At 46.0% G+C, this 13420-nt stretch overlaps 1 protein-coding gene across 1 annotated transcript in view; it reads left to right on the top strand.

The window, feature by feature from the left end:
* The window catches only part of SEPSECS (Sep (O-phosphoserine) tRNA:Sec (selenocysteine) tRNA synthase), a 270729-nt gene that overhangs the window by 242172 nt on the left and 15137 nt on the right, over positions 1-13420 (top strand). The window contains exon 10 of the mRNA XM_086964015.1: positions 3243-3333. Coding sequence (XP_086820141.1) covers positions 3243-3333 — 91 coding nt within the window. The remainder of the gene's footprint in view (positions 1-3242; positions 3334-13420) is intronic.

Genomic DNA, 13420 nt, shown 5'->3' on the forward strand with positions numbered 1-13420 from the left:
TACTGTTCTTCCAAAAAATACACAGCTAAATATTCTAAACAAGCATTTGCAATGCATTAGGTCTCGCTTTTGCGAGAGATGAGCTATTGGCATTGTAAATGATAATGCCTTTTGTTAATGTGTTTTGAAAACCTGCAATCGGTGCGTAAACACACACTTTGTATTTATAGTCACTGCTTATGAGGAGCAAGGCTAGCAGTAAATGCACTTCTTTTACTGCCAGCCTTGCTTCTCGTAAGCAAGGACTATAAGTACAGAGTGCCTGTTTACACACAGATTGCAGTTTTTCAAAACATAAATAAACGGTAGTGTAATTTACAATGACAATATCTGAACCTCTCACAAGTGCGAGACCTATTGCAGTGCAAATGCTTGTCATATTAGGAGCAATGTAGGAGGTAGCCTGAACATCGGATCTGGTTCTGTGCATGCTTTGGATGTGCGTGAATAGGAGACCGGCTGGAAGGTTTATGAAAGGATATGGCTAGGCAGGGCTGGTGTTGGGTAGTGCTTTCAAAGTGAGGATGATGAGTTTGAACTGTGCAGGCTTGTGTACATGGAGCCATTGGAGATCCTTGTGATGTGATGTGTGTGCTGCGTTGGTGGCTGAGGGTTTGGGTTATGAGAAACTCAGTAGTGTTGCATGTAGTTCCATCTGAAATGCTGCTGTTACTCTAAGCTCTCTTAAGTGGACTCTAGTACCGCCAGTTGGATCGGCCTGTGCTCCCCACCACTAATCAAGTTAAAGAGCTGCAGAGGCGGAGTTGGTATCTGCAACACCAAGCTGACTGGTGTGGTGTCATTCTTCACATCCTTCCACCACTGCCTCACAGCAAGAGATATCCGAGCTGAAAAGTCATCCCTGCTGACTAGTCCTGCTACGACCTTCTCGTCCTTCTCCCCTAATGTAGCTGGACTGCATTACTATATGAAGTCAATTGGCTAGTCAACAGATGTAATATATGAAGAGGTCTTATCTAAATAAAATCTCATTTCATACTCGTATGTCTTGAGATTAAACTTATATCCTATAGACGAACACTTTGAGGTCCATAAACTCTGTTTAGCGTTGCATATGAAACAGACTATCCCGACCAGGCTCTATACCTGACTTCTGCCTCTTTATTCAAAATGTTTGTGAGAAGTAAAATACAGACTAACCTTGAATACAAAACAATCATGCCCTACATACAAAGTTCAGTGTTACAAATAAATACATTTTTAGACCCACAAACTGATCCTGCAAACAGGAAAACGCTGACAGCGGTGATGAAAAGGAAAATTACACTCACCATGACAGGGTACTAGAAATAAGGCAAAATGTCCGTACAGCTGCACTATCGGCTGTCTGTTAATTAAAATTTCGGGTTGCTTTTCAGATTCTGTGTTTTTAATAAGGACAGCTGCCTCCCTCTTCCACGCACACTTCTCATGCCTGCTATCAACTGCACAGGACCGATTAAAATAAAACGAAGAGGGATGCGGCTGGCCGGTCTGTGGAAGAGTTTGCAGCTGCAGGAAGCAGACCTAGGCAGCGTGAGGGGCGGAATACAGCACGCTAGAGCCTTCTTGCATAAGCTGGCAAAGCTGCCCGCTCCTCTCTCATGCCTCCAATGCCTGCTTTCTACGGCGTGGAGCCAATTCAAACAAAAAAAAGACTGCTCGCCATGCGTGAGAAAGGTGGCGGGTCACACTCACTTTATGTAAAAAGAAAGTGCTGTAAAGGGACTTTTAAAGCAAAAGCGGTCCGGTGTGCATTGTGGAGGGAAGGTTGGGGTGGGGAGCGTGGGGTTGTTGAAAATAATGCAGTCCGCCATTGGCTGCTTCTCCGGGGGAAAAAAAGGTGCGTGGCCGCTATATCAATAGAGTGCTGCGCTTGCGAAATAGAACAAGGAAGTAGTCCCTAAGTGGAATAATAACAGCCCAGAAGTGTAACTAAACAGTAGTTGGTCGGTGCTGCTTCATGCAAAACGGAAGTGATGTTTCGCATCGCGAGTCAACAATAAGCAAGATAAGACGAGCAATGCAACGTTAAACAAATGGCGAGCAGCAGGACATATTAGCCGCCAATAGTCGGAGCTTCACTCAACATATGGGTGGCCCTTCTAATCCTTGGAACGACACTTATTGGCCTCCTTCCCTTGGCATCCCTCCCAGCCCGGTCAAGACCGTGAAAAGCCTTGGAGTGGTTATCTCTGAGGATTTATCCATGAAACCCCAGATCTCGGCTGTGACATCATCCTGTTTTTTTCAACTGCGCAGGATCCGTAAGATCTGTCGTTTTCTCACCAGAGAGGCACTCATTCTAGTCTTACTGGCTCTGGTCATCTCCAGGATTGATTTTGCTAATCTCCTGTACGTGGGGATCCCTGCTTATCAGCTCCACAAACTTCAGCTGATCCAGAATCAGGCGGCCCGCTTGGTGTATCACCAACCCAAACACCAGCATGTTTTTCCTCTTCTGAGGAACCTTCACTGGCTCCCAGTGGCCCAACGGTGCTCCTTTAAACTTGGTTGCACCGTCTTTAAATCTCTCCACGATCGCGCCCCTGAATTTGTGTCTTCTAAACTGAAGAGATATCTTCCCACCCGTAATCTAAGATCATCTGCTGATAATCTTCTCTGCATTCCATCTTCCCGCCGGAAGCGGCATGGCGGCTTGCGCCTTTCTTCTCTCGGCCCCATCTTTTGGAATTCCCTTCCTTCTTCCTTTCGTCATTGCCCTACCTACGAGTCATTTAGGAGAACCTTAAAAACTTTTCTCTTCAAAGCTGGAACAGTGTGATCTCCTGGCCCTGGTTTGTTATGTCTGTCATGAGCGCCAAGAAACCGTTTCGGTGTACGTGCGCGTTATAAGTTATTTAACATAACATTTAACATAACATATGGATTACTTTGTCTCGTAGAGACAGCGCATGCGGTGCCTAGTCGAGACCTAAAAAAGGCATGTAGAAAAAGCAACTCACTGGACCACAGGACGCTCCCGGCCCTCACAGTCCAAGCTGTTGGTTTCCTCCGATGATGGAAAGTTATTAATTTCATGTTATGAATTCTGAACTTTTTTCAAACCACTTCAAAGGGACAATAAGGCAAAATAAAGTGGCTTTATAAAATTCATAAAGCAGCCAGTCTTGTTTTTTGTTCTACTTGACATTCAATAGTTATTGGGAATTACAATGTACATCTTGCAAAAGTAGTTAATGACATATTCCGAGTATTGATTCTTAAATTGTGTTCTGCAGCAATGTCATTGAAGAATCTAGAAGAGCAAAGTGGCACAGCTGTAACTCACTTGGGATCCATGCTGTTTACAAGACAAGTGTCTGGAGCAAGGTGAGCCTCAGAAGTATTATCTACATTTATTAGAATCTGTGGCCCTTATGTAAGGCGTATGTCTCTCTTTGACTGCTGCAAAGGCATATTTTTCAAGCAGTGCCAAGCTGGACAATATTTATTTTACTGTGTTTTGTTTAGAGACAACTTTTATTCCAGCTGATAACTTCGTTATTTACCTTATTTTGGTTTTGAATTTGGATTTTAGGACTATCTTCTAAGTCACAATAAATGTTATTAGTTTTTAAATGTACAGAATGGGCAGTGCCCGACAAATACATTACATATAATGCAAAAGACATAGAGTACCTGATTTTATCATTCCATAACAACTTGGCCTGTATAACACCAGGCCAGATAAACTACACCGAACCCTCTTAAATATTCTTAATTGTGCGTTGCTAAAGACATGTCTGTTATTGATCAATTTTGTCTGACTATGGTATCTGACTATGACCCATGCAGCACCCAGTGGGATTATGAAATTCTGAGTGTGGTAATGCGGGTAAGTCAATGCTCCTATGTGTCGCCCAGCGGGGCCAAATTCTCATGTGTTTCTGTGGGCATCTTTGCGCTTGAAAGACCACAATTTCGGCACCCATGCACTTATCCATTGTCTTCTTCCAACCCCCTATGCTCGGTAAGAATGTTGCCTTCCATTTCTGGGCTATATCTCTTTTAGCTAGAGTTAGGCCCAAAAACAGGAGGTGTTGCTTGTGGCATTCCCTCCCATCTCCTCTGTGCTATAAAGGAGCAGAAGTCTGGGGTTGAGTGGAATGGTCCAGGCCAGCACCTGGCCCAGGCAAGAAGTCAACTTCTTCCAAAATGGCTGTAGCACTACACAGCTCCATACCGTGTGGAGAAAAGAGCCGCCTTCTTTGGTACATCGGAGGCATTGAGGGGATTGGATAGCAGCCATCCTCCATAACCGGGATCGGGTGTAATCTACCCGGTGAAGGTACTTAAACTGAATGAGGCGATAGCGCGGGGAAACCGCTGCATGTCAGAGACTGGCTAGGGCCTTCGTCCAGTCGTCATCTGTCAAGGTCAGCATATTGACTTCCCGCGCTGCCCTAGTCTTATGTAATGCATTGTGTGTGTGAGTGGTTAACGTCTGGTAGATTTGTTTGATCTTGTGTGCCGCAATGTTTCCAATAAGTAGACGGCCTTCTAGTGGGTGAAACTCTGGAAGAGTCTCTAGATGATGGATATGAGGGTCTAAAGCATGCTGCAGTTGCAAATAGCGGTGGAACTGGGCCTTATGTAGTTGGGACTTGGTTTGCAACTGCTGAAAAGACTTCAGTGTAGTGCCATGCATGATGTCTCCCAACGTGGAGATTCCAATTAGATCCTATTTGCAGAACTTTACTTTACTTTACTTTAAAATTATTTATAGAGTGCACTTTCACCAGCGGTTTCATGGCGCTAACAAACAACCTCAAGGGGTAGGAAGGGGAGGGGAAAAAAGAAAAAAAAAGGGAAGCGGAATAACGAATGATCTAGCTAAAGGCTTTGATGAATAGGTAAGTTTTACGTTTTTTTCGGAATTGGGGGTAGAGAAGTGTGGACCTCAACTCAAAAGGCAAGGAATTCCATAAGGTTGGTGCAAGGGTGGAAAACTTTGAGCCTCCCCATTTTTTCCTTCGAAAACGTGGAACTGTCAAAAGGGCTTGCGAGGCTGAGCGTAGTGCCCTAGCAGGAACGTAGGGAACTATCTCTAAGGTAATGAAAGCCGGAGCTATGCCCAGTCGTACTTGGCAGATGATGGACGCAAGCTTAAACTGGACACGTTCCCGAACAGGGAGCCAGTGGAGGGATTTAAGGATGGGAGTTACATGGTGAAGCTTGGGGAGGTTGAGTACCAGCCGTGCCGCCTGGTTCTGTATCAGCTGCAAACGCCTTAGACTATATGCAGGTAAGCCAGCGTATAGGACGTTGCAGTAATCCAGGCGGGAGATGACCATTGCCAAGATGATAGATTTCTGCTCTGGTTGGCAGAAGCCAACCAGAGCAGATACTGAGCGTAGGTACATGCCCTGCCAGAGTGTGGGTTGGGGGGGGGGGGGGGGGGGGGGGGGTAGTTTTTGTCAATCTCTCACACCAGCCAGTGGATTTCACTGTACGTCTCCATAGTTTTGAAACGATCTTGCAAGCTGGGGGAACAGACTATAAAGGAGTTTCTGCAAGAGTGTCCTTCATTGCCAGCCGCTCTACTGCATACGCTGGATCACACTGAGATCCGTACCACCACTCATTAATTACAAGGAGATTAGAGGCAGAGTAGTATGCATATATATATATATATATATATGCCACTGCGGTAGGTTGATTGTGTGCACGTGTGGAGTGCTACCCGTATCGCCCCTTCTAACCATCAAAACCTATTTAGGATCGCATTTAGTTGTGTGAACCATGAATGGGGGATGTTGTATGGGAAGTTCTGAAGCTGATATAACAAACGTGGTAAGCATACCATTTGAAAAATGGTTGAACTCCCGTGCAAAGATAGGGGCACCTGGGACCATATTGTAGTTTCATTGCAAACCGTGGGGAGCAATGGAATGATATTATGCATGCACGAGGTCGAGGGAAACGTTGATATGAATACTCCCAGGTATTTAAAACCATCTGTAGCATGGGATAGTTGTGAGGCCCAGGCCTGACATCTCTGGTCGCCGCATACGGGAAATAATACAGATTTGGAGGGGTTAGTTCCTAGCCCGGTAGTTTCCCCAAATACTGGTAGAATCTGAAGGACACGGGATCCCGAGGACCACGGATCTGTCAGGAAAAAGAGGGAATTTTCGGCGTAAATCTCAATTATATCAGAATATTCCTGTGACCAGTTAAATCCACGGATCAGTGGGTCCTGTCATACTCACACGGTCAGGGGCTCTATGGCCAAATCAAAAAGCACGGAGATGAGGGGCAGCCCTGTCGCGTGACCCGATGGATGGAAAAGGGGGTCGACCGGTGTCCCGCTACCCGCACTGATGCCGAGAGATCTGTATAAAGCAACTGTGTGTACACTAAAAAGCGGGGACCCAAGTTTATGGCACGGAGTAAGAGGTATGTCCAACTTAAGGAGTCAAACGCCTTGTCAATGTCAGCCAGCAGAATAGCCGCTGGATGGCCAATCACTTGGGCCTTGGCAATCGTGTTGTGGACTCATCTGATATTGTGTCTGGTGGAATGCTGTGGATCCTACAAGTCTTTTAAAGTATTTCTTTGCTATTCATGTACAAGTTGGAAATGGAGCTAGGATCCTCAACCCACTGAATAATAGGTGAGGAATGTTTACCTGTATTGAATTTCTGTGTATATTATTTGTAAGTTTGCTGTTTCTTTCCCCTGCTCATAGGGAACATGTGTTCTCTTTTTATAAAGTGCTTTCATGTCCCTGTAAGAGTGTACATATAGTGGTGCTATTGCAAGAGGAACAGACTGGGCCAAGATGCCCTATTTGTTCATCCTGTTATACAAGACTTTTTGAAAGGTCTACTAGAATTCTCCTGTTTGCTGTCTGTAGACACACCTGTTTGGTGCAGGTTGTGGCTACAGCCACAATAGACAAATAACTTCATGAACTGCACCAAGTTTGTCTATCAAAAGGCAGAAAACCAACTGCCTGGGAGAATGATTGCCCCTCGATGAAGGAAGATTGCCAAAGCAGCCTCCTTCATAGCTAATACACCGCAGGTGGACATCTGCGAGGCACCAACCTGAAAATAATCCCAGTCCTTCTGCACGCAATATTGTCTAGATGGTAAAGCGAAGGACGGTGCTGCTGCTGTTGGTGAAGGATCTATTCTGATGATGCTGTAACTCATTGGCCATTTTCTTGGTAACTACTGCTGTGTATTATACAGAAATAGAATGTGAATCTATACATTAAGAAATTTGTAGCAAATGGTATGTTACTAACCTATAAATAAGGTTCTACATCAGCGGAAAATAATGTTACTATCCTATAATCTTCCATAAATTCTCATGCTTGAATAATTCTTGTTTGGGTAACCCCGGAGCAGTCTAATAAAAGCAGTGTAAGAAATGCATTTGGTGGGGGATTTGAATTGTTTCCTCTGGATTGCCAAATCTTGACGGTGCAAGCTCTTCAAACTGCTTAAGTTTCTGGCAAAGCTTAAAAGAAATAGTTTTCAGGACTTTGACAGACACTGATAAGAAGAGAGAAAAATCCTTATGCTGAACATTTAATTTGGGAACAAAAGGGGTTAGGTCCTTTATGTGGTGAGGGCTAGACCTAATATCAACAGTGAACAACACAAAGTACCCACACCACAGTGACTCAATACGTTTTTTTGATACAGGGTAAGAAACCAATTTATTGTCTCTTCCCTAGACACCATTATTTTGTGTCAATCATTTTTGTATTTTTTATATTTTCAAAGAATTGCTGACAGAAAAAGACATTCATTGCAAATATTTGCAAGGCTAAACAAACTTTAACAAACATTAAAGGCAAATACTATTTACACATTTAGAAACCATTATGTCACACATTAGAAAGTATTCTCACATCAGACATTAAATAAAACAATTATTGAAAAAATAATACAAACATTTTTATCACAAACAACAAAAAACTTGCAAACACTGAATGAGAGAAACTAGGGGTTGGGAGGATAGAATATAAGTAATTAAATGACTTATATATATTTTAATGCTGGACCAGCCGGTCCTAGCTTTTGTACAACAATGATACTTTGTATCTCCCAAACAACACTGCTGACACGTTTCTAGACCAGACTGGAGTCACTGGTCTGTCATCAGGGCTGTATGTGTCTTGTATCTGTAGGATACAAAAGCAATGTTTTGCTTAGTCTAGTGTGTGGGCTCCTTATTACCATGAAGTAGCTATAATGACGGTGTGCGCTACATACCAAGGCTGCTCAATGTAGGATTTCAGAGGAGGTCTTTTGGAGGTCCGTTTAAATGAATAGCGTGGCTGAACAGAGAAGCCTAGAAAGATTTTAAGGATGTTTTTTAATTACATGATTGATTCATTCAATATGCTAGTGGCTGAGTCAGTTTGGGGAAGTGAAAGCGTACCTTTTACTTTGGGTAGTGCCGAGTGCTGGCAGGATCCATTAGGAGCGGCGTAACCATCAATTTGGATTCTGAGATATGGAAGAGATTGACATTCAGAGGCTTAGCGGCATGCAAATGGTGTTTCACACTCGCTTGGAGAATTCGAAGAAAGGTTGCCTACCTTGATTTGTTCTCTCGTTTGCGCATGAAAGGGGTTGTTAATTTCAGCGTTCTAAAGGGAAAAACAAAGCGCAACCTTAGTGGGATGTTCTTGCTAGTTCAGAAACAAAAGCCACTGTGCTGCAGAAAAGACCGATACGCTTCCAGACTACTGCTTTGCTGTATTCTGCCTTGCTGTGCTCTTGTCGTGCTGAGCCACCCTGCTGCCTGTTCTGCTAATCAGGTGAAACGGACTGGAAAACATCACTTAAACCTAGAGTGGCTCCTAGGGCTTGCTTGCTTGCCTCCTGTTACTCCCTGCTCAGGGATATCAAAGACTTGAACCACCTGCATCTGTGCCTGGACTCTAAGCATTGGGAGTCTGCCCTGCCAAGTGGTGCCATCTTAGTCTTTGACCCTTGAAAGTGAGGTCTTAATGTTCTCAAACTCCTGAACTCCACATTCATATCAGATTTGGCTTTGTCTGCTGCAATGTGGGTGGAAAACTGTGCACTCTCACCATTGCATGTAGTGGACTCTGCGCCTCGCCACATATACATGGGAGAGCCCTACGCATCTTGTCCATAGCATAGTCTACGCAGCCTCGTAATGACGACATCACCCAGATCAAGGTTCTTTTGTTCAGCTGATTCAAGGCGATCCCTGCTGCCGGCCCACGCTCCCTCGCGGTCTCTCTTAACTCTTGACTTTGTACTGGTCTAGGGTGACCCAATAACTGATTAAGGTGCTTGTCTTTTCCAAGCGCTCTTCTAACATTGAAACCACACAAATTCGTACTTCAACGTTTACTGGAAATAGTATCTGCATCTTTGTTTTGTGTGATTTATATAAACTCAGAGTTTATTTTTCTAACATCGTGTGATGCTTCATGGTGTTGTGGTATGAGCCGTTGCACAGATATTTTACAGATTGCCTCCTAAGTTAAGCCTGACTGATCAGTGCCAAGCTAAAGAGGGTGAGCGCAGAATAATTTTGTTTGTGTTGTGACTTACCCTGACTAGGATCATGGTCCCTACTTGAATAAGGGTGCATATATCTGCCAACTAGAGACCCGGTTTCTAACAATTTTGTATTCAAATATTGCAGATGATAGTCTATTTACTTCTGCTCTACCTACTGTTTGGACGTTGCTATCTAGGCTGCTTCTTACCTTTACTCCTCAGCATGTGATGCTGCAGGGATCTTGTCATCAAGGGACTTTGTTTCAAAGTTGTGTCTCGTTTCTGCGATTTTCTTCCATTTACATACCTTGGATTTGCCTGTTCCGGTTGCTCTTTGTCCTGTATCATGTTTGCTTTCCACTTGGTTTTGGTAGGTGATTTTGAAACTTCCACCTTGTTCCCCATTTGGACTATCTGCCTCTGCTTGTTGTGCCGGTTCGCTTGTTGTAATTTGTAACTGTTGTGATGGGTATTGTTCCCTGGGTTCAGACATTACGTGTGCCCTGCAAGTGATACTAATAGTGTCAAATTCCTGGGGACTGAATTCCTTAGATTCTTTTTACTCCTTTTCAGATGTGTCTTCTGAGCAGGCTGCATTGCTACGTAGTTTGCCCGCTGTGGTTGCTGACTTTCGTTCCTCCGGAACTGGCTGGGTTCTGGTCCTGAGTGGTCTCTCGATTTTTACCCTTCCCTTTGACATTCTTTTGATCTCCTTTGCATGCCTTTGAGGAGAGGTTGTTCTTCATGGTATTCTGGGTGTTGATGTTGGCTTCCAGTATTTCCTTGTTGCACATCTATTCTTACCTGTTTCACATTTGGTCACATTAGTTGATTGGGAGTTCCTGCTTAGTATGCATTTCTCGCTCTTATTTGTCCTATCCCATGCATCACATTGACCCCATTCCCGGATTTCATTTCTTATCTTTGCCCTGGCTAGGGGATATGATGTTCTCTGTTCTTGGTTTCTTGCTTAGCGCCATGTTGTGTGTAATGCACCAAGTCCACTGTTATGATGTTTTACTTAGCTGCTACTGTTTGAGATGGTGATGGTTGGTGCCCTTTCCTCCCGCCCCCCTTTCCCTTTTGGGCCTTGTGGATTGATGCTTACTTTGTTGCTATGTGCTCTTTTCTAACTCCTCCTGAGGCCTGATCCCGGGACAATGTTGCAAGTTTCTATGCTTCTTTTCTGACTTCTATTTTGGTGGCATGCCCCAGTCATTTGTTAATTGCTGTTTTAATTTTTTTCTGGTGGGGTTCGTATGGGGTTTCCTAATGTTCTCCTCAAAGGATGCTTTCTCCTTCCATGCCTGTTGGAGACATGTCTTGCTTTGTCTACTTTGCTAGTGGTATCTACTGTCCTATTTCTTGTGTTGGTGGTTCATCTTTGAAGGGGAACTCTTCTCAGTCCTTAAGGTTTGGATATTGGAGACTGGTGTGGCATCTCCCATAGTTTCAAGTCTTTGCATCCGGCAGCCTTGTTGGTGGCCTAGAGTTCTCCTAGCTTCTGCTAGTATGGATGTTCTCTGCTTCTGCTCTTAAGGGACAGAGGTTTAGTAGCTCTGGAATGCACACAACTGGTTCTCAGATGTGTTTGATGGTCGGTCTTCTGTGGCCTTGTCAGTGAACCATTTCGCTTCCAGCAAAGCTTTGCCTAGGTTGCGGCTGCCACTGACACCTGCTGGTCCGAGTTTGAGGCCCTACTCCACCCGTAGGCACCCGTCTGCGCTTATTCCCTGGTGGTCCAGTGAAGAGCTTTTCTGCTCTACCACTGCTCTGCCCTCTGTATCTCTGCCTGCTGATCGTTTTCCCTCCTTTGTTTTTCTTTGCTGTTTTCATATTTTTTCACTTTTCTCCTCTCTTGCCTCTTTTTGCAAATTTTCCCTCTGTGTTCCTACCGCATGCTCGGCCCCGCCCCCACATCCCCAGCGCCGCTTTCCCGTTTCACAGTCTTCTAGCCCTCCCTCTCTCAGTACTAATGGCCACTGGAGTGCCAAAGGCAAGACTGTCTGCTCCTGTCCGCAACTGGACCACGCCCAGCACCATAGACCCTGGTTCTTGGACCATCCACCGCTACGACACCAGCACCCTCCACTTCCTCAGCTCCAGACGCCATACCTCTTGCCACCAGGTATCGTCGAAGGACACCCAGGGCCCTTTTTCCTGCCAGAACTGTAGTTGCACCCTAACCTGCCACCACACACCAGCCCCACACCCCACACGACCAACAAACACCGGACCCGACCGCCTCAACTGCATCCTGTCAACACATGTTCCCTCCACAGACACGCTGTGGAGCTCTAGGGACCTGCTCAACTCTGTCGACCTCAACATCATCTTCCTCACAGAAACCTGGATGAACTCCACCTCTGCCCCATACATCGCCACCGCCATCCCGGATGGCTACAACATCATTCACAAGGACAGCATCCGCAAACTGGGGGGAGGCATCGCCATTGTACACATAAGCACTCTCCCCCTCACCACCGACGTGGATGAACACTCGACCAACATGGAGCACCTCCACTTCCAGGTCAGGGTCAACCTGAACTCCACCCTCTGCGGCACCCTCATATACAGATCCCCCCCCCCGACCCTGCCCACCCTTCAGCGATTCCATCATCGGTTCATCGCACCCACCGCTCTCGCCTCCACGGACTACATACTCCTCGGCAACCTCCGGTTTCACCTGAACAACTCCACCAACACCTCGTCCCTGCTGTCGAACCTCGCCCACGTTGTACTCAAACAGGTAATTTCCAAAACCCAATCAGCAGGACACATGCTCGACCCCATCTTCTCTGCCAGCGACATCCCCTTCAGCTACACCACTGAGCTCCTGTGGACCGACCACTGCTGCATCCACTTCTCCTTCACCAAACCCACCATACACCTCCATGCCCACCGTACCCTCGCAGAAGTTGGAACCAGGTCGCCGAAGAACAGCTCAACACTTCCATCAGCAAAACCCCTCCATCGACATCCACAGACGCTAATACCTCAGCACGCAACCTCCACCATTGGATCTCCAGCTGCTCTGACATTCTGGCTCACCTGAAGAAAGCCCCAAGCAAGCGACACTGCAAGAAAGCCAGCTGGTTCTCTCCCGCCCTCCATGAGTCCAGGTGCACCTGTAGACGGCTCGAGAAGAGATGGAGAAGCAGCAAGACCCTGGAAAGACCACTCAGCCTTTAAGACCGCTGTCACTGCACACCACCACCACACCTCATCGGAACAATGAAGAAAGCTGCTCTACAAGAAAGAATCAACGGCAAAGCATTTAATAGTTAAGAACTTGTTGCCATGGTCAAAGAATTCGCCAGCCCCAGCACAGAGACAGCAGACATCCGACCGTCCCAACACTTCTACAACAACCTCTGCACCTACTTCACCTTTAAGATTAAGGAGATATATTACCACTTTCACATCCTCGATAACCAAGACCCCACCACTGCCACTGTACCCTACGACACCGGGCCCCAACAAACCCTACTCAGCTGGACTCTCCTCATTGCTGACAACACCCTCAAGATCATGAAGCGCATCCACTCGGGTGCACCCTAGGACCCCGGCCGCACCACCATTGCCCCTGAACTCTGCTGCACCATCAAGTGCTCCATCAACCCCGCTCCCTTCCCGGAAGACTGAAAACAGGCAGAGATCAACCCCTTGCTGAAGAAACTCTCGGCCGACCCGACGGACCTCAAGAACTTCAGACCCATCTCTCTTCTCCCCTTCCCAGCCAAGTTCATCGACAAGGCCATCAATGCCCAACTTGCTGTGTTAATCAAAGAAAACCACATCCTGAATCTCTCCCAATTCAGTTCCGAAGCAACCACAGAACCGAGAAAGCCATCCAAGACGATGTCCGCACACTCCTCAACCAAGGCAAAACTGCAGCCCTCATCCTCCTGGAACTC

Source organism: Lissotriton vulgaris, chromosome 3_2 (assembly GCF_964263255.1).
Source record: "Lissotriton vulgaris chromosome 3_2, aLisVul1.2, whole genome shotgun sequence".
NCBI classification, from domain to species: domain Eukaryota; kingdom Metazoa; phylum Chordata; class Amphibia; order Caudata; family Salamandridae; genus Lissotriton; species Lissotriton vulgaris.